Source organism: Lucilia sericata, unplaced genomic scaffold (assembly GCF_015586225.1).
Source record: "Lucilia sericata isolate MDLA Ls3-8-SP2 unplaced genomic scaffold, ASM1558622v1 Contig000901F_arrow, whole genome shotgun sequence".
Lineage (NCBI taxonomy): Eukaryota > Metazoa > Arthropoda > Insecta > Diptera > Calliphoridae > Lucilia > Lucilia sericata.
In genome coordinates, this window is record NW_023994888.1 from 5,744 (window position 1) to 33,734 (window position 27,991).

Sequence of the window (27,991 nt, forward strand, 5' to 3'; positions counted from 1 at the left end):
CAATATACGACCAGTTGTGGTTTGTCCTGATATAAGCTCACCAGCCCAATCTTTTGCTTCTGTCATAAAAGTTCCTTCGAACTCTTGTTTGTTTCGTGATGCTTTCTGCTCTTTTTGTTTGGGATCGTTTGGTCCCAAATCGGGCTCTTTGCGACAGCATATAAATGCGAATGCCCTCCAACATATAACGATGAATAATCCAGTGAGAAATGTGAAAATGCTGGAGAGCAGAAAGCAATAATATTTTCGAACCTTAAGACAATCATCGACCTCAAATGGTGAACCTGTTGGATCTTCAGCCAATGATTCGACAGTGCTTTGATCACACCCCGACATCCCCTGGAAAAAGGAAAAATAAAAAAAGTTTTATTAATAATTTTGTTTAAAAAAATAGAATTGATTGATTTTATGATTGATATATAGCTTAATGAGTGGATAGCAAGTTATATAACATATATTTAGCATTAAAGATTTATGAAATACAATTTCAAGTTTTAGCATTACAAATTTGAAAGAAACTGAATTGTCTGATTAACTTTGATCGTAATTTGTATACCCTTCACCTTCGTGAGAAGAGTATATATAGGTTTGTCATTCCGTTGGTAATTTATATAATATAATTTTCCAATCCTATAAAGTATATATGTATATTCCCAGACCTTATAGTTAGGGGATTCGATCAAGGCTTTTCCGTCTGTCCGTGTATATGTTGAAATCAGTTTTCAGAATCTTCAATAATTCCTTCAGGCATACTTTCGAGAAGATCCCTGTATAAAATCAGCAAAATCGATCCATAAATAATGAAAATATGAGCAAAAATCCCAGATATAGTATTTTTTTGCATGCTTTTAGCAAGAACAGCGCGTTACGTATGACCAAAATCAGAGATCGTAAATTGTGTATGGTAATTAAGCAGTGATGGGAAAAACACCAAGTACTATTTTTTGGAACTTTTTCTTTAATTGGTACTTTTTGAGTTTTCTATAATATTAAACCAAAAAACTTAACATTAAGCATGTAAAGCCCGAAGTAAATGTGAACATATGAAAAAGGACTTTTTGATACTTTTTTTGATTCTTTCAAAGGTACTTTTTCGTTCTTCAACTAGTACGTTTTGATTATTTTATAATATTTAACCTAGAAATGCAAAATTAAACACGCAGCATATTGATTGAGTGAAAATTTATAAAAAGGGAGTGTTTAGTACTTTTTCAATCAAATCAGACATACATATGTTTAGAATCATAATGGAATGGTAATCTATAGGAGTAAATTTTTTCTTCAATTGAACCTAGAAACGAAAAATTTAATATGCGGCATATGGATTGAGTAAAAAATTATAAAAGGGGAGTTTCTGGTACTTGTTCGTCAATCAAATGCTACTATTTTAATTTTCAGAATTATTAATCCTGGAAACATTAAATCATACGTATGTGTAGGCTCGTGATCGAATGAACATGTGTAAGACTTAACTTTTTGGTACTTTTGCAGACCTTAACTGGTACTTTTTATCGAAATTTCTCTAAAAAGATAGAATTTTATTGAAAATTTTATATAAATACCCAGCAAAAACTTACATTGAAGAGTAATAAGTTAAAAAGCTAAAAAGCGGCTTTTCACTACATCTTCTTTAGCATTTTAACTCATTGTTTTAACACGGTGATGACATTGGAGGCAAGTACTTAACACGCTTGTTAACTAATAACTACTTATGTAAGTAATTACAAGTAAGGAGTTAAAAAGTTGTTTTGTTTTAAAAACCAAAAAATTGCTCTCACAAAATACGAACCTGGAATTCTTGTTCGTCAGTTCGCTGTCACACTCACAACACCACTCCTTAGTTGTTTTATTGCGAGTCCAATAATGCTTTTCTCACAGAAAAACTATTTTCTTTCTGTGTGTGCGTAAAAAACAGTTGCTAGCGCACCATTCAATAAAATGTGCATATACAATAGCGAAATTCAAAATAAAGTACTTACTTATCTAATTATATGTAAGTCATTATAAGAGTGCTTAAAAGTAATGTAGACATTAAGTAGTAGTCATTGAAAAGTAAGTGGTAATGTAAGTACAAGCCATTACAGAGTTTTTACTGGATATCTATTAAAATATTTAAATTATACAGTTTTATTAAAGTTTCCGATTTTCATTTTTCTTGATCAATGAACATTTTTCGTAATTTTCCTTGTGGCTTTTAATGACTCCTTCATTAAAGAATTCTGGAACTGCTGCTACTCACAAATCATCCACATCTATTTTAATTTTGTACAATATTAACAACCTCTTGAATATGTTTAAGCTGATCATTACTAATTTAATAATAAGAAATGATATCACCAAATGTTTGAATTAGATTAAGACTTAAAAAATTTTTTACTTTTTGTATGCGTCAAACTAATTTATAAATTCAAATAATTGAACTCATATAATTTGGATGATTTGCATAATTTTTTATAAAAATAATTTAATTTAAAAATGTTTTGGGTGGCTCCAACAGATTAGCTCAATTTAGAATTTTATTCAAGCAAAACTGTAGAATTTCGTATGGGAGCTATTTGCCGACTTTGTGACATGAAAAAAACAACAACAATTTTGCCAGTTTCTTTCTTCAATGAAGTCAAAAAACCAGTCTCGTTTGTTAATTTCCAACATTCTATAACAAAATTTGAAAAAAAGTCGAAACCCTGAGGCCAAGTTAGACGTTTCTAAAGGATTGAAACCGAATGTGACCTCAGATTTTCTCCATCTCATCTGGGATTTGAAATCGTCTCCTGTAATTTGAGAAAACGCCATTTTTGACCTTTTTAAGTAGTTAAATAGCGCCAAGACAACCTACTCCATTTGTAAAATGTTGTATGTCATCTGAATGTCCATTCTATTAACTTTAAATTATAGGCTTACTATCTGGCATATCTTCTTTCTTCTTCGAGATATCTTAATCTATAGCTTGAAAAACTATGGTTTTTGATATATTCATGGTTTTGTTTATAACCTGAACTACTATAGTGCTGAGGGTATTATACTTTGTAAATATTGTTTATAATAGTATACGCACTATTGGGACGAACGACGAATTTTTCGTAACGAATATTCGTCGTCAGAAATAGAACACACTTGGGTATACGAAAATGTACACAATCACTGCGTATGACGAAATTCGTCGTATGTAACGAACTATGCGATAGGTTTCGCATAGTATATACATAGTATATATATACAATATTATGTTTGAATATTCGAAATTATGTTCGAAAATTCGAAGTTATGTTCAAAAAACTTTGTATGCTCTTAAAAAAATCTCTGGGTCATAAAAACTAAAAATAAAATTTTTGAAAATTCCAACTTAAGTTCGAAAAAATTTTAAAGCCATTAAAAGCAGTTCTCGTGGCCCGAATTGTATGAAATTTGGCAGTCTGGAGTACACTTGATGACACTACAATATTATTGGAATATTTAAAATTAAGTTCGAAAATTCGAAGTAATGTTCGAAAAAAATTTTTTTTTAAATAAACTCAAAATTGGGGATATTCACAAAAATATAATTTTAGTTCTTTTCGAGGCCAATTTCTTACATTTTCTAATTTTGAAATAATATTCGAATAAATTTTAAAGCTGTTAAAATTATTTTAAAATCGTGGAGATTCACAAAAATATAATTTTTGTTCCTTTTTCTTGCTTTTTCCCATTTCGAACAAACAAATTTTGATACGAATTCGCAGTACGAATAATTTGATTGTGTTCCATTCGACGAATTTACGCAACGAATTTTTGTCGACTAGTTCGTCGTGCTATACGAAATTCGTCGTTCGTCCCAATTGTGCGTATACCATAATGAACAAAAATATAGGAGCCACACGTATCTAACGATGTTCCAATCGACTCAAAATCATCTGATTCGACTTAACGAAGTCAGTCCGTCCGTCAACTTCTACGGATATCTCAAAGTAATCAAACTACAGGTCGCAGTTTTGAAGATAATTTAATTTGGCGCAAGATCTTCTATTGTCTCTGGGATGAAGCCTATTGCAAATGGTTATGATGGGTCCACTATTTCACCTTGCCCCCATACAACTGAACCCCCGAAAAGGACTTGTAAACCTTGTAATCAAAGTACAGGTCGCAATTTTGAAGATAATTCAACGAAATTTTGCTATAACTATAACTGGTGCAAGGTATTATATGGTCGGCCTCGCACGACTATAATTTCTTACTTCTTTGTTTTTGTACTCGAACATTTTTAATTGTTAATAAAAGATTTTACTATTGATTTAGAATTGCAATATAAAAAATAATTTAAATAATTAACAAGAAAATGTGTTTTAAAATGATCAACAAATATAGATCATACCATAAATATCACTTAAGGCGTTTTATTAACGAATAACAATTAAAACTTTTATTAGTTTTTATTAAAAAATAAACAAGATATTTTCATAAACAAAGAGATACAATTTTAAAAAACAATAAATTTTCATTTAAAATGATAGATGAAAATTAAATGCATAAATAATTAAAAAAAAAAAAATATATAAAATTAAAACTTACTTGAACCGTTTGATGGTCAAGGTCTGTCAAGTTCGCCATTTCTCATGTAAAAATGTATCAAATAAATAATATTGACACTACAACAACTACAACATACAAATACTAGCAAAATTTTTAGCGTTTAATTTTTATTATTATTTCGATGTTTTTGATTTTTTTTAGCATTTTTTCGTTGTCGTTGGTTGCATTTAGAAATATTTTTCTATTTACATATTTATTTAAAAATATTCAATAAAATAATGACGTTGATCATGTTGTTAATGAAGAGTATTTGCTAAATCTTATGCTTTTGCTAATTAAAAAGACATTTCGACATTTTATTTTAATTTTAAAATGTCAAATTTTAAAATAAAAACTTTTCTTTAAAATTTATAAATACTTTTAAATATTTTATAATATTTTGTAATTTTGTTTTGATCACTGTGAGGAAGAACTTTTATTATTTATACACTTTTTTCAATTTGTAAACACTATGGGACAAAATATTTTTTGTTACGTTGTCAAAGCATACTTTTAGATTTGTATTTTTTGTCTTCTTTTCGTTTTACTGCTTGTTTTTTTAACAAAAAAAAAAATTTATTATAAAAATAGCTACAAACAAAATTATATGTGTGATATTTTTAAAGGGAAGAGCATTACGTTAACAAAGAAAAGAGCCAGTGAGAGTAGGAAAATTAAAGAAAGGAAAAGATCACGGCGAATAGACTTTTATGTTGCGAGCAATATTTTTGAAAACAACGCGGAATCTAAGGCGACACTAGCTAATGACGTCGTCATTAACCAACCAAATGACAAGTGCAGAGCAGGTTGACACACTCATTAAATACACATACATACACTTTGGGATCTTTTCAATTTCTTTCTTTTTATCTTTGCTTCTTTTCAATTTCTTTCAACAATTTTTTTAAAGATTTTTCTTTTTTAATTTCATTTATTTATGTAAACTTTTTTTCTAAATTTATTATTTTTAAAACACATTTTTCATATTTATCTTAAATTTTATAATATTTTAATAATTTTTCTTATATTTTTTTTTTTGTAAATTTTCTAAAACACTTGTCAAACAAAATTTTGCCTTTTATTTTTAAAAATCAACTCGTTCCGACGATTGTTCTTTCGCTACTAAAAAAGAAAATTATATTTCTTGTTGAATTAAAAAAATGTTAAAAAAAAACTTTTATTTGTTCATATTCTTCGGCGAAATGTTAAACATTTTGAAAATGTTATATGTGTGTAAGTGTGCTTATTATTTTCTAGGGCTCTCCTTAATGTATGCAAAAAAATATTTAATAAATTTATAAAAACACTCTACCAGCAATTGGCCAACGGACTTGTCTTGTTGGCCGACAAATTCAAATTAAACTTTGAAAACAGAACCTAAGCAACAACTAAAGACAAAGAATTTTAATAAAAAGAAAATTAACTAAAAAAATATATGAAAATATATATTATATTAATAATCACTTTAACACGTAAGTTGTTTATAATATCTTTAGCTAATCAGCACAATTAGTTGACATTGCTGGAAACTTCCCTTTAGCTTCACACAAAATAAGTAGTAATGGTAACTCTCGGCGGATATTTAAATAAATATGAATATAGTCTATATACACTACATAGTAGTTAAATATTAGTTATTATATGTGTTTGTTTAAATAAAAAGAAAAATATATTCATGATTACATCAAATAATCGTGTTAAAATTCCTTTAGATAAAATTCTCAAATGTCAAACTGTCATGCAACAAACATAAGTTGTTGTTAGAAGAGAAAGAGGAGTATGTATTTTTTGTGCTAAGAAAGAGATAATTATTTTAGTTAATTAACCCTTGTTAAGGTGTTAATCATAAATAAAATTATTTTAATTCTAATATTTGTTTATGTTGCTAGGTTTTGTTTTTTAAACATATGGCAACACTAAAATAAATTCAATTTTTAGACAAGACTAGAGTTTATTCGAATATTTTGTTTATACTCGAGCTGTAGTTTAGTCTATAGTTCAGACAAATGTTTACTCTACAATTTAGTCTATATATAGTCCAGACTATAGTTCTGCCTATAGCCCATACTATAGATCAGTTTATACTCCAAAATATAGTTATAGTACAGAATATAGTTTAGTCTATAATCCAGACATTAGTATAGTCTATAGTCCAGACTACAGTTTAGTGTATAGTCCAGACTATATTTTAGTCTATAGTCCAGACTATAGTTTAGTCTGTAGTCCAGACTAGTTTAGTCTATAATCCATACTATAGTCTATAGGCCATACTATAGTTCAGTATATAGTTCAGTCTATAGCCCACACTACAGTTCAGTCTATAGTCCACTCTATAGTTCATTCTAAACTCCATACTATAGTTCAGCCTATAGTCCAGACCATAGTTTAGTCTATAGTACATAATATGGTTTAGTCTATAGTCTGGACTATAGTTCATTCTATAGGCCAGACTATAGTTCAGTCTATAGTCCATACTATAGATCAGTCTATAGTCCAGACTATAGTTCAGTCTATAGTCCAGACTATAGTTCAGTCTAAACTCCATACTATAGTTCAGTCTATAGTCCACTCTATACTCAATACTATAGTTCAGTCTATAGTCTAGACTATAGTCCAGACTATAGTTCAGCCTATAGTCCAGACTACAGTTCATTCTATACTCGATACTATAGTTCAGTCTGAAGTCCAGATATAGTTATAGTACAGAATATTGTTTAGTCTATAATCCAGACATTAGTATAGTCTATAGTCCAGACTACAGTTTAGTGTATAGTCCAGACTATATTTTAGTCTATAGTCCAGACTATAGTTTAGTCTGTAGTCCAGACTAGTTTAGTCTATAATCCATACTATAGTCTATAGGCCATACTATAGTTCAGTATATAGTTCAGTCTATAGTCCAGGCTATAGTTCAGACTAAACTTCATTCTATACTCCATACTATAGTTCAGTCTATAGTCCAGACTATAGTTCAGTCTATAGTCCAGACTATAGTCCAGTCTATAGTCCAGACTATAGTTCAGTCTATAGTCCAGACTATAGTTCAGTCTGTAGTCCATACTATAGTTCAGTCTATAGTCCAGACTATAATTCAGTTTAGTCTATTGTCCACACTATAGTTCAGTCTATAGTCCAGACTATAGTTCAGTCTGTAGTCCACACTATAGTCCAAACTATAGTTCAGACTATAGTTTAGTATACAGTACAGAATATAGTTTAGTCTATAATTCAGACTATAGCTAAGTTTATAGTCCAGACTATAGTTTAAGCTATAGGCCTGACTATAGCATAGTCTATAGTCCAGACTATAGTTTAGTCTACAGTTCAAAATATAGCTCAGTCTATAGTCGAGACTATTATTTAGTCTATAATCTAGACTATAATTTTATCTAACGTCCACGATATGTAGAGTTTAGTATATAGTCTAGAATAGAATTTATTCTATAGTCTAGACTATTGTTTAGTCTATAGTCTAGACCCAGACTATATTCTCGAATATAGGCTATTATACAGTCTGGAGTACAGTTTAGTCTAGAACATGGTACAGCCTATAGTCCATACTACATCTTACCCTTTAGTCCATACTACAGTTTAGTCTATTGACCAGACTATAGCTTAGTCTATAATCCGAACTATAGCTTAGTCTATAAAGAAGAAAGTATTACCTATAATCCAGAATAAAGTTTAGTCATTAGTCGCGAATATTGTCTATAATAAAGAATACAGCTAGTCTATGGTATAGACTAAAGTTTAATCTATAGTCATGGCTCTAGTTTTATTCATATTCCAGACTAAGTATAGTTTAGTCTATAGCCGAATCATTAGTTTAATCTATAGTTGAGACTATAGTATAGCTCATAGGCTATTGTTTAGTCCATATTCAAAAATGAAATTTAGTCTTAAGTCAAGTATATATGGAGTTTCTTCAGACCGAACTATAATTTAATCTATAATCGGGACTAGTTTAGCCGACAGCCGAAGTTTAAGTTTATATCAATGACTATATAAATTACTAATTAAAACTTTGTAACTCATTATCCCCATAAGGATTAATAATTTAATTTGATAATTCATATGTTATTTCCTCCTCATTAACAAATTTAAAATATTAAACAAACTCTAAAGAACTCAACGACTCCTCCCTAAAAACAACACTTTAAATTCATTAAACTTTTCCTTACCTTGCGAATATTAACACAATTAGGTCATACAAAATTTTGTATATATTTTTTTGACATGCATACAGAAATATCTACATACATACTTTTTTTAATAATTTTATTATCTTTACATATTTAGATTATATTGTTTGATTACATAAGCAGCGAAACAAAGAAGTCTCTAACAACAACATCCCCTAGGATGTAATTAAACATTTATTTTAATTAAATTACACTTTTTCGCAAATAAAAGAAGTGGAATTTTAAAATTTTAGCTGGATTATAGAAATTTAAACATTTGACAGTGTCACGGCTTATATTTTGATTACTAAACTCTTACTTTTAAATTAAAAAAAAAAATTAAGGTGTGTTTACATAAAATACTAGAGTTGGTTACATTTTTCTCATATAATGGATTTTTATTTTGGTAGGATAACGTGTTGATTTACATTAATATTTAAGGTTTGTTTGAGTAGTATAAAAAATTACAATTGTTGAAATGTTTTTAGTAAATTTACTTAAATGTATTACTATTTTTTTAAAATATATTTATTAAAAAATGGGTTTATTCAAAATGGTAGATTTTTTACTAAAAATTTAATTTTTATATATTCGATTAATAAAGATTTAAAATTATTTACTAAATATTTCTTTATTAACCATTATTTTCCTATTTACCCTACTGTGCTACATAACGTATGATTAATATTTTTCTAATAATAACCAGCATACGTCATGTGTATCTTTTTAAAAGTTAGTAACAAATGTGTTACTGATATTAAAAAACCTTAAACTAAATATAGAATTATTACTTTTTTAACACTATAATATTAAAAAAAAATCTAGATGACAATTTCATTATAAAATAATTTATAAACAAAATGAAACCCAAACATTATGTCTTTCTTTCATAAATTATACCCCCTAAAGGGTATAATTAATAAATGACTTTGATGTATTTTTGATTTGTTTTCATATTTTTCTCTCTTTGTTTTTTCTTGGCCACTCATGTGTTTTTTTTTTTTGTATGTGCGAGTGTTTTCACTTCTAATATGTCAAAATTCTTTCTTCTTTAGATCTTGTACATTTTGTTCTTTTGTTTTTGTTTGTTGATTAATAAAATACTCTTTAATTTTTAATGCAAATTGAGTAAACACATCAACAGCAAACTTTCTCAACACAAAAATTTAAACTGTTATTTATCATGTACCAACAATAAATAATAAAAATGAGAAAAATAACAAGAAAATATTTCAAACATTTCTATGGCGGCAATAATAAGTTCAATTGTTTTCAATTTAGCTGGCGCTTCTTGTTCTTGTCTTTGTTGTTGTTGTTATATTCACATTTCTGGATGTACTCTCACTCGCCCATTCAGATATATAGTGTTTATTTATCAACTTATTATTATTATTATTATTGAACAGATGTTTTTAATCAAAACACACTCATCATCTTAATGAATAAGCAGTGCATATTAAGACACACATACATATGTACATATAGTACAAAGATACACAAAGATATTTGCTACAAATAAAGAAAAGCAACAATTCTATGCATAAACCAACAAAACTATGCCAGAGTTTAAATGCGAAATAAGTACGACAAGTTCCATAGGCCAGTACAAATGTTTATTAAGCCACAAATATAAAATATTAACAATTTCTTTGAGTTTTTTCAAATTTTATTAAGCTTATAAACATTTTTCCATCTACCCTCGTATGCAAACTTGTTGTGTGTGTTTATGTTTACCTAAAAACTCACACACTTTTGATAATAAATTATTAATTTCGAAAAATATTAAAGTGAGGTTACATTTTGAAAATATTTCATTGAAAACCAAAAGTTTTCTTTAAGTTTTCGTGGAAAAAATCAATGCAGTAAAATACACCATAAATTTTCGTTTTTAATTCTAAATAAAATAAACAAAAGAATATTAAAATCTTTTTTTTTATAAACATATACAAATTTTAAATATCAGTTTATGCATTTGAATAAAGTTCAAGTGCATACTGTGGACCAAGCTTTAGTTTTAATTATAGATTTTATATACATAACGGAACTTTATAATTTCATCTAAGGACTAAACTATATGCTTTTCAACACTCTCTACTATCTCTAATATAAACTAAGAAACACTAAACTATAGACTCGATTATAGACTAAACTACAGTATGGGCTATAAACCAAAATGAGGGCTATAGACAAAACTATAGTATGAACTGTAGACCAGACTATAGTCTGAACTGTAGACTAAACTGTAGTGTAAATTATAGTCAGATGTATAGGCATATAGTCTGATTAATGAAGTACAGACTAGACTATAGCCTAAATTAAAGACTAGACTGTAGTCCGAAATATAGGCAGACCTTAGTCTGGACTGTGATCTGAACTAGAGTTCTGATTATACAATAAATAATAGTTAGGAAGTAAGTAAGTAAGTTAGTTAGTTAGTTAGTTAGTAAGTTAGTTAGTTTGTTAGTTACTTAGTTAGTTAATTAGTTAGTTAGTTAGTTAGTTAGTTAGTTAGTTAGTTAGTAGTTAGTTAGTTAGTTAGTTAGTAGTAGTTAGTAGTTAGTTAGTTAGTTAGTTAGTAGTTAGTTAGTTAGTTAGTTAGTTAGTTAGTTAGTTAGTAGTTAGTTAGTTAGTTAGTAGTTTTAGTTAGTTAGTAGTAGTTAGTTAGTAGTTAGTTAGTTAGTTAGTTAGTTAGTTAGTTAGTTAGTTAGTTAGTTAGTTAGTTAGTTAGAGTTAGTTAGTTAGTGTTAGTTAGTTAGTTAGTTAGTTAGTTAGTAGTTAGTAGTTAGTTAGTTAGTTAGTTAGTTAGTTAGTTAGTAGTTAGTTAGTTAGTTAGTTAGTTAGTTAGTTAGTTAGTTAGTTAGTTAGTAGTTAGTTAGGTAGTTAGTTAGTTAGAGTAGTTAGTAGTTAGTTAGTTAGTTAGTTAGTAGTTAGTTAGTTAGTAGTTAGTTAGTTAGTAGTTAGTTAGTAGTTAGTAGTTAGTTAGTTAGTTAGTTAGTTAGTTAGTTAGTTAGTTAGTTAGTTAGTTAGTTAGTTAGTTAGTTAGTTAGTTAGTTAGTTAGTTAGTAGTTAGTTAGTTAGTTAGTTAGTTAGTTAGTTAGTTAGTTAGTTAGTTAGTTAGTTAGTTAGTTAGTTAGTTAGTTAGTTAGTTAGTTAGTAGTTAGTTAGTTAGTTAGTTAGTTAGTTAGTTAGTTAGTTAGTTAGTTAGTTAGTTAGTTAGTTAGTTAGTTAGTTAGTTAGTTAGTTAGTTAGTTAGTTAGTTAGTTAGTTAGTTAGTTAGTTAGTTAGTTAGTTAGTTAGTTAGTTAGTTAGTTAGTTAGTTAGTTAGTTAGTTAGTTAGTTAGTTAGTTAGTTAGTTAGTTAGTTAGTAGTAGTTAGTTAGTTAGTTAGTTAGTTAGTTAGTTAGTTAGTTAGTTAGTTAGTTAGTTAGTTAGTTAGTTAGTTAGTTAGTTAGTTAGTTAGTTAGTTAGTAGTTAGTTAGTTAGTTAGTTAGTTAGTTAGTTAGTTAGTTAGTTAGTTAGTTAGTTAGTTAGTTAGTTAGTTAGTTAGTTAGTTAGTTAGTTAGTTAGTTAGTTAGTTAGTTAGTTAGTTAGTTAGTTAGTTAGTTAGTTAGTTAGTTAGTTAGTTAGTTAGTTAGTTAGTTAGTTAGTTAGTTAGTTAGTTAGTTAGTTAGTTAGTTAGTTAGTTAGTTAGTTAGTTAGTTAGTTAGTTAGTTAGTTAGTTAGTTAGTTAGTTAGTTAGTTAGTTAGTTAGTTAGTTAGTTAGTTAGTTAGTTAGTTAGTTAGTTAGTTAGTTAGTTAGTTAGTTAGTAGTTAGTTAGTTAGTTAGTTAGTTAGTTAGTTAGTTAGTTAGTTAGTTAGTTAGTTAGTTAGTTAGTTAGTTAGTTAGTTAGTTAGTTAGTTAGTTAGTTAGTTAGTTAGTTAGTTAGTTAGTTAGTAGTTAGTTAGTAGTTAGTTAGTTAGTTAGTTAGTTAGTTAGTTAGTTAGTTAGTTAGTTAGTTAGTTAGTTAGTTAGTTAGTTAGTTAGTTAGTTAGTTAGTTAGTTAGTTAGTTAGTTAGTTAGTTAGTTAGTTAGTTAGTTAGTTAGTAGTTAGTTAGTTAGTTAGTTAGTTAGTTAGTTAGTTAGTTAGTTAGTTAGTTAGTTAGTTAGTTAGTTAGTTAGTTAGTTAGTTAGTTAGTTAGTTAGTTAGTTAGTTAGTTAGTTAGTTAGTTAGTTAGTTAGTTAGTTAGTTAGTTAGTTAGTTAGTTAGTAGTTAGTTAGTTAGTTAGTTAGTTAGTTAGTTAGTTAGTTAGTAGTTAGTTAGTTAGTTAGTTAGTTAGTTAGTTAGTTAGTTAGTTAGTTAGTAGTTAGTTAGTTAGTTAGTTAGTTAGTTAGTTAGTTAGTTAGTTAGTTAGTTAGTTAGTTAGTTAGTTAGTTAGTTAGTTAGTTAGTTAGTTAGTTAGTTAGTTAGTTAGTTAGTTAGTTAGTTAGTTAGTTAGTTAGTTAGTTAGTTAGTTAGTTAGTTAGTTAGTTAGTTAGTTAGTTAGTTAGTTAGTAGTTAGTTAGTTAGTTAGTTAGTTAGTTAGTTAGTTAGTTAGTTAGTTAGTTAGTTAGTTAGTTAGTTAGTTAGTTAGTTAGTTAGTTAGTTAGTTAGTTAGTTAGTTAGTTAGTTAGTTAGTTAGTTAGTTAGTTAGTTAGTTAGTTAGTAGTTAGTTAGTTAGTTAGTTAGTTAGTTAGTTAGTTAGTTAGTTAGTTAGTTAGTTAGTTAGTTAGTTAGTTAGTTAGTTAGTTAGTTAGTTAGTTAGTTAGTTAGTTAGTTAGTTAGTTAGTTAGTTAGTTAGTTAGTTAGTTAGTTAGTTAGTTAGTTAGTTAGTTAGTTAGTTAGTTAGTTAGTTAGTTAGTTAGTTAGTTAGTTAGTTAGTTAGTTAGTTTGTTTGTTAGTTATTTAGTTAGTTAACTACTCTATTAGTTTGTTGAACTCTATTCTCGGCTATAGACATAGTCTAAAATATTCAACTATAGTTTCGACTATATAGAAACAATAGTTTCGTCTTAGAACTGAACTATATATAGTTCAGTCAATGGAAAATATAGAATGAACTATATACATTTATCCTCTAATATAGACTCGTGCATAATACTGTATATGTAAAGTTCTTATTTAAAACAGCTGGTCTATGTTTTATTTATAAAAATCTAATTTCATAATTTAAAGATAAAGCACATTTTGTTGCCAAATAACTAACAAATTTTATTTATCAATTGCTTATTTATTTCCTTTATATTTTTTCCACAATAAGTATATACATATATATTTGTGGTTTTTAATAATAATTTTAATTGTTGAAAACGTGAAATTTTACAAACACTCAGTATAATATATCATTATTGAAAACGGCATAAGATTTTTTTTGGCAACAATTCATAAATAATAAATAATAATAATAACAACGAAGACGACAATGGCTACAAGTCAGTGGGGATAAGGCTTGAAAGAGTTTAAAACAAAAGGTCAACAATCATCAGTGTCTATAGTTTATTTTGTTTCGTTTGAGGGTAAAAATAGTTATTTAATTTCAGCTTCTTACATAGCTTATAGCAGACTCAATGGTAAATTTTCCATAAACTCCCTTAATAATCTTCATTAAGACACGATGACCTAAACCTAAAAATTTACTTTTGACATTGTCCTTAAGACAACAAATTTCAGCTGCAATTGTATTACAGAACTCGCCTCAAAATATGTTGTTTATTTATTTGGCTTGAATGTTTGCAAGTGTTTATTGTTATTCTCGTGTTGTTTTTTGGCGAATATTCTAAATATTTATTTGTTTAAATGTTGTTTTACACATATTATGTAATTCTCCGTAATCGATAAAATGTTTTTTTTTTTTTTTCTTTAGTTTATTTTAGTTTAACAAAGTCTTGTTTTTGCTGCCCTTTAAGTTGGTTTGGAATGAAAACAAATGACCAATAAAAATAAACTAACATTTAAATATATTTCTTATTATTGTTTGTTGTTTTCGTATACATATGTATGTATAGCAAAAGAAACATAAAAACAACATTCACATTGGCCCACTAAATTAAACAGTGAAAGCTGAATTGTACAACCCCCTCAATAAGAAAAATAAATTTAACAAATTTCAAAGTCAAGTATTTAAAAACCATAAACATTAGACATTAGATACGTTAATATTCATGAGCTCGCCAAGAAATTATAAATATATATACTATTTGCCAAATTACAGCTAGTAGTTTAGTTGTTTGTGCGGCCTGTATTGTTGGTTGAGGGTAAAGGAAATTTCTTGATGTTTTCCATAAGAGTTTGATATAATTCATCTATAGCATTGTCTAGATACTAAGCTATAGTCTCAAGTATAGTCTATATTATAGTATCGATTATAGACTAAACTATAGTCTCGATTAAATATCAAGTTATAGTCTCGACTATAGACTAAGCTGTTGTTTTGACGATAAACTAAACTATAATGTCGACTATAGACTGAGCTATAGTGTTGACTATAGACTAAGCTACAGTCATCACTATAGATTAAGCTATGGTCTCGACTATTGACTAAGCTATAATCTCGACTATAGACCACTATAGATTAAGCTATAGTCTCGACTATTGACTAAGCTATATTCTCGACTATAGACTAAGCTATAGTTTCGAATATTGACTATGCTATAGTGTCCACTCGACTATAGACTTAACTGTAGTCTCGACTATAGACTTATCTGTAGTCTCGACTATAGACTTATCTGTAGTCTCGACTATAGACTTAACTATAGTCTCGACTATAGACTTAACTATAGTCTCGACTATAGACTTAACTATAGACTCGACTATAGACTTAACTATAGTCTCGACTATAGACATTACTATAGTCTCGACTATAGACATAACTGACTAAGCTATATTCTCGACTATAGACTAAGCTATAGTTTCGAATATTGACTATGCTATAGTGTCCACTCGACTATAGACTTAACTGTAGTCTCGACTATAGACTTATCTGTAGTCTCGACTATAGACTTAACTATAGTCTCGACTATAGACTTAACTATAGTCTCGACTATAGACTTAACTATAGACTCGACTATAGACATAACTATAGTCTCGACTATAGACAAAACTATAGTCTCGACTATAGACATAACTATAGTCTCGACTATAGACATAACTATAGTCTCGACTATAGACATAACTATAGTCTCGACTATAGACATAACTATAGTCTCGACTATAGACATAACTATAGTCTCGACTATAGACATAACTATAGTCTCGACTATAGACATAACTATAGTCTCGACTATAGACATAACTGTAGTCTCGACTATAGACTTAACTGTAGTCTCGACTATAGACCTAACTATAGTCTCGACTATAGACTTAACTATAGTCTCGACTATAGACTTAACTATAGACTCGACTATAGACATAACGATAGTCTCGACTATAGATATAACTATAGTCTCGACTATAGACATAACTATAGTCTCGACTATAGACATAACTATAGTCTCGACTATAGACATAACTGACTAAGCTATATTCTCGACTATAGACTAAGCTATAGTTTCGAATATTGACTATGCTATAGTGTCCACTCGACTATAGACTTAACTGTAGTCTCGACTATAGACTTATCTGTAGTCTCGACTATAGACTTAACTATAGTCTCGACTATAGACTTAACTATAGTCTCGACTATAGACTTAACTATAGACTCGACTATAGACATAACTATAGTCTCGACTATAGACAAAACTATAGTCTCGACTATAGACATAACTATAGTCTCGACTATAGACATAACTATAGTCTCGACTATAGACATAACTATAGTCTCGACTATAGACATAACTATAGTCTCGACTATAGACATAACTATAGTCTCGACTATAGACATAACTATAGTCTCGACTATAGACATAACTATAGTCTCGACTATAGACATAACTATAGTCTCGACTATAGACATAACTGTAGTCTCGACTATAGACTTAACTGTAGTCTCGACTATAGACCTAACTATAGTCTCGACTATAGACTTAACTATAGTCTCGACTATAGACTTAACTATAGACTCGACTATAGACATAACGATAGTCTCGACTATAGATATAACTATAGTCTCGACTATAGACATAACTATAGTCTCGACTATAGACATAACTATAGTCTCGACTATAGACATAACTATAGTCTCGACTATAGACATAACTGTAGTCTCGACTATAGACTTAACTGTAGTCTCGACTATAGACCTAACTATAGTCTCGACTATAGACTTAACTATAGTCTCGACTATAGACTTAACTATAGACTCGACTATAGACATAACGATAGTCTCGACTATAGATATAACTATAGTCTCGACTATAGACATAACTATAGTCTCGACTATAGACATAACTATAGTCTCGACTATAGACATAACTGACTAAGCTATATTCTCGACTATAGACTAAGCTATAGTTTCGAATATTGACTATGCTTAGTGTCCACTCGACTATAGACTTAACTGTAGTCTCGACTATAGACTTAACTGTAGTCTCAACTATAGACTTATCTGTAGTCTCGACTATAGACATAACTATAGTCTCGACTATAACCTTAACTATAGTCTCGACTATAGACTTAACTATAGTCTCGACTATAGACTTAACTATAGCCTCAACTACAAACTAAGCTTTAGTCTCGATTATAGACTAAGCTATAGTCTCAACTAGAGACTATGCTATTGTCTCAAATATAGTCTATGCTATATTTTCGATTATAGACTAAGCTATGGTATCAACTAAAGACGAAGCTATATTATCAACTATAGACTAAGCTATAGTCTCGACTATAGACTATGCTATATTCTCAATTATAGACTAAGGTATAATCTCAACTATAGACTCAACTATAGTCTCAACTATAGAGTAAACTATAGTCTCGACTGCAGTCTAAATGATAGTGTCTACCATAAACTAAACTATAGTCTGAATTGTAAACTATATTACAAAATCTCAAATTTGTCAAAAAAATGTTCTAGATATAGAAAAATTAACATTTTTCACCTTAACTAATATGATGAATGAAAATATAATGAGTAAGTGTGAATAGCATTTTATAAGTACTACATTTATAGCCAACATATGAATTTACCTATTTTTTTATGTACAAATGTATGTATTTATGTTTATTTTCTTTTTCTTATTTTTTACACAAAACAAGCATGACAAATAATAAATTAGAGCAATAAGACGAAAATTTTAAACAATTTTCATTTTTTACACAAAATTACACACAATTGCACTGTTAGACAAATAGAAAATTTACAATTTAAAAATTATTTCGTCAGCAAAAAAAAATGACCGCCAAAATAATTACGAATAGAATTTACAAAATGAATACAAAAAAATAACGTGAAAGTACCTTACATGACATACATATGTACATTCATAGACATATGTATAGATTTACATGAAAATGTCTAAAATGTTTGTATGTTTTTCTTATTTTATATTTTTTACTATTGTTTTACCTTAGAGGATGGTGGTGGCAACTGTCCATTTTCATGACAATGTGGACACCAATAGACCATTGTCAATATTAATCTGTGACCATTGACGCGACCACCTTTAAAATCCTTCAATTGTCGTATTTGATTGTCATTCATTCATATTTTTTTGTTAATTTTTTTCTTTTTGGTTTCTTTTTCAGTTTACGTTTTATTTATTTCGTATTTATACCCTGATACTGTAATAACAAATTACGCTTTATTAAACATTCATATAGAAATATGATTAAAATGGTGCACAGTGGTATAGGAAAAAAAAAAGAGGGAAATAATTCGGTAACTTCTAAACGGTTAATCCGATTTTAATGAAATTTGGTGTGCACAAAGAGGAGGTGTTGTCGAGTTTAGGTTTTGAATTTGGACCTTATAGGCCAACCAGGGGCCCGGCGGGGGGTCATCAAATTAGGACACCTCGGCTATGTTAAATTTTTAAAACGATCCTATTTCTTCATTTGAGTTCCGATTTAAAAAAAATTTCGTATATAGAATCTCCTCATCGAGCACTATAAAAAATGTTGTCATAGCAGTAAATTATCTCTTATAGTTTAGGAGATATTCGCATTTGAAAATTAAAATTTTAAAATTTTTACCGTCCTTACTTTAGTTTTTTTTGATAATAGCAGGTCCAAATATTCCCGATTTTCGCCATTTTGTTTTATTCGCTTAACAACAAGTTTATATATCAAGCAGTGAAAGAATTATGTAAAAATCATGACTGAGTCCAAAGTTATAGGCATTTAAATTTAAAAAATTAAAAAAAGGCGATTTTTTGTCATTTTTTTGGGAAAAAAGTATCTTTTTCTTTTTAAGTTATCTAAAAAGTTTCTCAGAAGATGTATATAGAATTTAAACTTTTTGGAAAGCTGACTTTACATAAAGTACGATAAATGAAACAAAACCTAAAAATTTTTGATACCGAGGGGACCAGGTCCATCCAAAAAAACCCTATTTTTTATGGAAAATTAAATTTTGAGCAAAAATTGTCAAATCGCATAGTCGATATCAAATTATAGTGACCTGTTTTATATGACCCAATATGTTCTTAATCATTTTGTAACGGGTTTCGATAACCCCGCCCCTGGTATGGATATAATAGGCAAAAAACTAAAAAATCCCATTTTTGGGATTTTTTAAAACTTTTTTGGGAATTCCGGGATTTCTAATAAGAAAATTCGAAATTTTGATTTAATTTTGGATTTTAAGTAAAAAAATCTACCTAACTGTAAAATTTCATCAAAAAATATTCATAAATAAAATTTTTATTGCAATTAGAAAAATTTGTATCTTCGCAAAAACTGAATAAAAAACATTTTTTAATTTTTTTTAAAAAAAGTATTCCGCGAATTTTTTAATTTTCAAAAATTATATACAGTTTTGAAAAATAGACAAAATTACCTTTCCATTGATATATAACATGCCTACCTAATGTTTTTTAAGTGACAAATTAATTAGGGAAAACTCAACATCTTTTAGAAAATTTACCTAGCACTATTATTTTCATCCATATATGTAACAAATTTAAGAGTTAACCTTATGGATGAAAATAATAGTGCTAGGCAAATTTTCTAAAAGATGTTGAGTTTTCCCTAATTAATTTGTCACTTAAAAAACATTAGGTAGGCATGTTATATATCAATGGAAAGGTAATTTTGTCTATTTTTCAAAACTGTATATAATTTTTGAAAATTAAAAAATTCGCGGAATACTTTTTTTAAAAAAAATTAAAAAATGTTTTTTATTCAGTTTTTGCGAAGATACAAATTTTTCAAATTGCAATAAAAATTTTATTTATGAATATTTTTTGATGAAATTTTACAGTTAGGTAGATTTTTTTACTCAAAATCCAAAATTAAATAAAAATTTCGAATTTTCTTATTAGAAATCCCGGAATTCCCAAAAAAGTTTTAAAAAATCCCAAAAATGGGATTTTTTGGTTTTTTGCCTATTATATCCATAACAGGGGCGGGGTTATCGAAACCCGTTACAAAATGATTAAGAACTTATTGGGTCATATAAAACAGGTCACTATAATTTGATATCGACTATGCGATTTGAGAATTTTTGCTCAAAATTTAATTTTCCATAAAAAATAGGGTTTTTTTGGATGGACCTGGTCCCCTCGGTATCAAAAATTTTTAGGTTTTGTTTCATTTATCGTATTTTATGTAAAGTCAGCTTTCCAAAAAGTATAAATTCTATATACATCTTCTTAGAAACTTTTTAGATAACTTAAAAAGAAAAAGATACTTTTTTCCCAAAAAAATGACAAAAAATCGCCTTTTTTTAATTTTTTAAATTTAAATGCCTATAACTTTGGACTCAGTCATGATTTTTACATAATTCTTTCACTGCTTGGTATATAAACTTGTTGTTAAGCAAATAAAAAAAATGGCGAAAATCGGAAATATTTGGACCTGCTATTATCAAAAAAACTAAAGTAAGGACGGTAAAAATTTTAAAATTTTAATATTCAAATGCGAATATCTCCTAAACTATAAGAGATAATTTACTGCTACGACGACATTTTTTATAGTGCTCGATGAGGAGATTCTATATACGAAATTTTTTTTAAATCGGAACTCAAATGAAGAAATAGGATCGTTTTAAAAATTTAACATAGCCGAGGTGTCCTAATTTGAGGACCCCCCGCCGGGCCCCTGGTTGGCCTATAAGGTCCAAATTCAAAACCTAAACTCGACAACACCTCCTCTTTGTGCATACCAAATTTCATTAAAATCGGATTAACCGTTTAGAAGTTACCGAATTATTTCCCTCTTTTTTTTTTTCCTATACCACTGTGTGGTGGTATGCGTTTATGTATACAATAAGAAAACATAGATGTACATTAGGACGGCTCTATATTTTTGGGAAATTAAAAAAAAATATTAAAAATAATGTTATTGTATTAATATATATAGATTTTATTTTAGATAGTGTCACCCTAATGTATATTTGTTTGTCCATGCAAATGTTTTTGTATAAAATGTGACAAGTTAATGACTCGTTTTTATTATTTAAGTTTAAATTGCTTTATAAATTTTTAAACATAACCAATAATTGGATTCAGTTAAACAATATAAAGAATTATAATTTGATTTTCTCTTTTATAGAAAATTATTTATCCTTTGTTAACCACGTAATATATATTATTATAACAATATCTAAATGATTATAGTTTGAAAAATATCATTAAAATATAGACAATATTGTATGCCTGAATATATGCTATATAGTAGTGTCGACTACACAGAGGGAAAAGGAAATATACACGCCTGGTACCAAATTGACACCAAATAGTTTATAATTTTTCAATAACATCCGTTGTCAAAGTATATACATACGTACGACAACACTACGCAATGTTGTCAACATTGAAACAATTCGTTGTCGAAATCTTAATTTTATGCACATCCGTCGTCTAAATGTTAACAAACGTTGAAAGCTCACCATTGGTAACGGATTGTTTGTCAATAGTGAGCTTACCACTTTTGTTAACATTTAGACAACGGATGTGTATAAAATTTAGATTTCGACATCGAATTGTTGCAATGTTGACAACGTTGCGTTGTCAACATTACATAGTGTTGTCGTACGTATGTATATTCTTTGACAACGGATGGTATTGAAAAATTATAAACAGTTTGGTCTCAATTTGGTACTAGGCGTGTATATTTCTTTTTACCTCTGTGTATAGACTATGGACTGATGAGAGTCTAGTCTTTAGAATAAACTATAGTATCGTCTCCAAACTATAATTTAGTCTAGACTATGGGCTAGACTTAAGTTTAAACTATAATCTTGACTGTAGACTGTAAAGTAATCTATAGACTAGACTATAGACTATACTATAATGAAGCCTAAAAACTAAAGTGTAAAATCGACTATAGACTAAAATATAGTGTCGACTAAATATAGAAAAAAACTATAGTCTCGGCTGCTGACTAAACTATAGTTTTAACTGAAGACTAAATTATATTGTATCCTATAGACTAAACTATAGACTATAGTCTAAATTTTAGTGTCGACTTTAAAAAAAACTATAATTCTGACTACAGACTAAACTATAGTATTAACCATAGACTAAACTATATTCTATATAGAATACACCCGACTATAGACTAAATTTTATCGCCGTTTTTATAAAAAACTATAATCCTGACTACAGACTAAACTATAGTCTTAACTAAAGACTTAATAATGACCAAGATTAAACTTAAGTCTTACTACGAAATAATGTATAGCCTTAACCTATACAATAGGTTCAGACCAAGGTCTCCATTATAGACTAAGCTAGGCTCAACTGCAGTTTCAACAATGGTCTAGTATGTAGACTACACTATAATGTCGCCTATATACTAAAGAGGAATTTTTATCTAAAATTCTTTGTAAAAATAGAATTTATAAAAATGCGAAAGAGAATTAATAGAAAATTCTCTATAAAAAATGTTAAAAAAATTCTCTGTAAAAAGAGAATTTATAGAAAATTCTTTATTATCGAAAATTCTCCAAGAAGAGAAAATTTCAACAAAACTTTCAATATAAAGAGAAAATGTTTGTAAAAAGTAAAAATTTATCGAAAATTTCTCTTTATATAGAGAATTTATCGTACATTTTCTGTAAAGAGAAAAACATTTCTATGGAAAAGATAATGACTATAAGAATATTTTTGGAAAAATCTTAAAAAAGAGAATTTATAAAACATTCTTATATAAGTGAAAATTTTTAGAAAATCTTCTTCAAAGAGAAAATTTATCGATATCTAGTAGTGATAGTTTTAAGTAGTTTTTGATAATATTATAAAACAAATTTTTAAAAAAATTTATAGAATAATCTTATAAAATCCTTATAAAGAAATCTTATAAAGAAAGTAGTTTATAGTTTTTTTTTTTTCATTTTCTATTATGCAGCTAAAATTTTTTTGCAATATGTACTACCAATTGCAAACATGCATATAAAACTCTATTTGGTTTAATCGTGTTTTTCTTTTTTTTTTTCAAAACATAAATTTAATTTAATGGCATTTTTTCTTTACAATATGTGTTTTAACAAATAGGCCACATATATTTAATTTACGACTACAAAACAACTTCATTTTTCAAACGTTTTGAAAAGCTTGAAAACTTGCGTGTTTTCTTACGAAAGAAAAAATTATCAAACATGCGATATAATAAAGTAAATTAGGTATGAAATAAGAAAAGAAAACCTTCAGTGTCTTTATGGGAAAATGGAAATATTATTGTTTTTTAGACAAAGGAGTTTTTTAAACACTTTGGCTGTTTGAAAAATTCTTTTACAAAAAACATATGTACAAGGTACAAGTTTATAGTACGTTAATTCTACTTAAATTTAATGACTTGTAGTAAATAGTAAAAAGTATGCTATTTAATTAAGTTGAACAATTAAAAATAAACGTTTTTGTTTGATATGTGTAATATATTCAAAGAGTTTTTATATTTGTGGTTTCGAAAATTCCCTAAAATTATAAGAATATAAATTTAATATTATATATATTTGCTGTTTCTGAAATAACTAATATAAAACCTCATTGTTTATTTTATAAGTATTTTAAATATATACAGTTTAAAAACATTATTTTCAACCCGCAAATATAAAAAAAATATATTTTTAAGTAAATATGTATGGACTTTGTGGCAACTAATCATTATCGATAAGTAAATTTTGTATTACAAACTGGAATTACCTTTAATTACTACTCATGGCACTGTTATTGAAACTTTTTTTTATTCAACCGCAAATGATTAAATAAAATAATAAATGGATTAACTTAAATAATGTTTTGCTTAAATAAAACATATCTTAATATATATTTAGAATCACTAGTATAGTCTCGTCTATAGTCTAGTCTATAGTCTAGTCTATAGTCTAGTCTATAGTCTAGTCTATAGTCTAGTCTATAGTCTAGTCTATAGTCTAGTCTATAGTCTAGTCTATAGTCTAGTCTATAGTCTAGTCTATAGTCTAGTCTATAGTCTAGTCTATAGTCTAGTCTATAGTCTAGTCTATAGTCTAGTCTATAGTCTAGTCTATAGTCTAGTCTATAGTCTAGTCTATGTCTAGTCTATAGTCTAGTCCTATAGTCTAGTCTATAGTCTAGTCTATAGTCTAGTCTATAGTCTAGTCTATAGTCTAGTCCTATAGTCTAGTCTATAGTTCTAGTCTATAGTCTAGTCTATAGTCTAGTCTATAGTCTAGTCTATAGTCTAGTCTATAGTCTAGTCTATAGTCTAGTCTATAGTCTAGTCTATAGTCTAGTCTATAGTCTAGTCTATAGTCTAGTCTATAGTCTAGTCTATAGTCTAGTCTATAGTCTAGTCTATAGTCTAGTCTATAGTCTAGTCTATAGTCTAGTCTATAGTCTAGTCTATAGTCTAGTCTATAGTCCTAGTCTATAGTCTAGTCCTATAAGTCTAGTCTATAGTCTAGTCTATAGTCTAGTCATAGTCTAGTCTATAGTCTAGTCTATAGTCTAGTCTATTCTAGTCTTAGTCCTTCTAGTCTATAGTCTAGTCTATAGTCTAGTCTATAGTCTAGTCTATAGTCTAGTCCATAGTCTAGTCTAGTCTATAGTCTAGTCTATAGTCTAGTCTATAGTCTAGTCTATAGTCTAGTCTATAGTCTAGTCTATAGTCTAGTCTATAGTCTAGTCTATAGTCTAGTCTATAGTCTAGTCTATAGTCTAGTCTATAGTCTAGTCTATAGTCTAGTCTATAGTCTAGTCTATAGTCTAGTCTATAGTCTAGTCTATAGTCTAGTCTATAGTCTAGTCTATAGTCTAGTCTATAGTCTAGTCTATAGTCTAGTCTATAGTCTAGTCTATAGTCTAGTCTATAGTCTAGTCTATAGTCTAGTCTATAGTCTAGTCTATAGTCTAGTCTATAGTCTAGTCTATAGTCTAGTCTATAGTCTAGTCTATAGTCTAGTCTATAGTCTAGTCTATAGTCTAGTCTATAGTCTAGTCTATAGTCTAGTCTATAGTCTGTCTATAGTCTAGTCTATAGTCTAGTCTATAGTCTAGTCTATAGTCTAGTCTATAGTCTAGTCTATAGTCTAGTCTATAGTCTAGTCTATAGTCTAGTCTATAGTCTAGTCTATAGTCTAGTCTATAGTCTAGTCTATAGTCTAGTCTATAGTCTAGTCTATAGTCTCTATAGTCTAGTCTATAGTCTAGTCTATAGTCTAGTCTATAGTCTAGTCTATAGTCTAGTCTATAGTCTAGTCTATAGTCTAGTCTATAGTCTAGTCTATAGTCTAGTCTATAGTCTAGTCTATAGTCTAGTCTATAGTCTAGTCTATAGTCTAGTCTATAGTCTAGTCTATAGTCTAGTCTATAGTCTAGTCTATAGTCTAGTCTATAGTCTAGTCTATAGTCTATTCTATAGTCTAGTCTATAGTCTAGTCTATAGTCTATAGTCTAGTCTATAGTCTAGTCTATAGTCTAGTCTATAGTCTAGTCTATAGTCTAGTCTATAGTCTAGTCTATAGTCTAGTCTAGTCTATAGTCTAGTCTATAGTCTAGTCTAGTCTAGTCTATAGTCTAGTCTATAGTCTAGTCTATAGTCTAGTCTATAGTCTAGTCTATAGTCTAGTCTATAGTCTAGTCTATAGTCTAGCCTGTAGTCTATAGTCTAGTCTATAGTTTAGTCTATAGTCTAGAAATTAAATTTTAAATTATTTTTTTAAATTTTTCTCTTTAAAATTTTTCTCTTTATGATTTTCGAAAAATTTTCTCTTTATAGAACAAATCCTATAAATTCTCTCTTTATTGCGATTTCTACTAAATTCTCTATTTAAATACTTTTTGAAAAATATTTTCTTTATAGAGAATTTTCGATAAATTCTCCATTTATAGATATTTTGTAATTATAGAAAATTTCCTATAAGTTCTCTCTTTATGTCGATTTCTAATAAATTCCTTTTTAATATTAATTTTGAAAATTTTTCCCTTTATAGATAATTTTCGATTAATTTTCTATTTATAGAAGATTTTCGAAAAATTTTCTATAAATTCTCTCTTTAATGCGATTTTTGATAAATTATTTTTGAAAAATTTCATTAAATTCTCTATTTAAAAAATATCCCATTCTCTCTATATGACGATTTTTAATAAATTCTTTTTTTTTAATTATTTTACAAAAATTCTGTTTATAGAAACATTTTCTTCTTATAGAAAATATCCTATCTTTATGTAAATTTTTAATATCTTTTGGAAAATTTTTCTTTTTATAGATATTTTCGATAAATGCTCTATTTATAGAAGTTTTCCTCTACAAAATAAACTCACAACATTTCTTTAATAACGTTTCATTCTCCCTAAAGTTTATATAACCATTATCCAAATTGGCTAAAGTCTTTATAAATTCACTATAATACTATCTGGCACAATAATTCAATAAAAATCTAAAACTTTGAATTTTATTCAAGAATATTCCAAGATTTTATATCTCATAATAATTTGTGCGAAAAGAAGTATACTTTTAGGCTTATTTATACGTTTATAGAAAGTTTTTACAATTCTTTTACTTAAGAATATAATTCTAAAAACAAAGGAAAAACACTCACCTAGTACAGGCTAAACCAACGTGCCACTCCACTGTTGCCAACATTCACACCAAAAACTTGCACATGAGTTACTTATCGAAGTTAATAAATGTTTTGCAATCACTAAATTTTTTTTTGGTGTAGAATTACAGGACGAATTCCATTATTTGTAGGCTTCTCGAAAGGGAAAGTGGATTGTATGGCGTTTAATTTAATTATTTATTTTATTTTTTTCAATATATATTTTGTTGTTTTTGTTACAGAATACCAATTAACAAAATTGACACTTATTTAATAACAGACACACGTTTAAATACAAAATACAAATTATAATTTGTTAAATAAGCTTAAGCCACAAGGATTTGATTTTTTTTTTTAATTTATTTATTAAATATTAATTTAAATCAATTAATTTAAGTGTAATTGGTTGGTATTCTATTAATTTATTATATATATATTTATTTTAAATATATTTTTTTATAATAATAATTATATTAATTCAAAACAATGGCACTTTAAATAGGTTAACACAATTTTTCTTTTTTTTTTAACTTTATTTTTATTCAAACGTTATTTCTATTTTCTGCAAAGAAAAAGCAAAATTTAAATTTAATTTTGTAGAAAAATTTTAATGTTTAAATTTAATTTTGTTTAGTTTCTTTTTGATGATTAAGACAGATTATCTGTTTTAAGCGGTAAGATTTTTATCGTTTTTTTTTATTTATTTTTTTTTGTTTTTATAAACACTTTTTCTCTTATTTCTGACATCAAAAGGAAGTCAAATAAATAGAACAACAACAATAACAGATAAAAAACGGACAAAATAAAACTCAAAGCTTTTCAAAAGCTTTTAACGAAGAATACACACACATACTAAGAAAATAATAGCATAAATATGTATAAAATCCCTAAAAGGATAAAAAAGTAAAAATTTTACCAGAATTCGAATTTAAGAACAAGTTATTAATTATTTAGTTTTAATTATTTTTTATATAAATGTATTTTTTTTTTAGTTTTATAAATATTTTATTTATTAATTTATGTTTGTTTTAGTTTGTTTTCTTTAACTGCACTAAATATTATTTATTACTTGTAAACAAATTTTATATTACACATCCGCACCGTTGAACGTTTAAACATAAAATGCCTGGT

The 27,991-nt window shown here is 27.7% G+C and overlaps 1 protein-coding gene across 1 annotated transcript; it reads right to left on the bottom strand.

Moving 5' to 3' along the window:
- LOC119608937 (calcium-activated potassium channel slowpoke-like) lies at positions 1–27,962 on the bottom strand (the record flags this gene model as incomplete). Its single annotated transcript, XM_037963539.1, has 4 exons — positions 27,930–27,962; positions 26,861–27,422; positions 18,245–18,459; positions 1–339 (listed from the first exon to the last, which is right to left on the bottom strand). Coding segments are annotated over exons 3-4 (474 nt in total), but the record flags the coding sequence as incomplete, so codon positions are not given.
- Between the last annotated feature and the right edge of the window lie 29 nt (positions 27,963–27,991).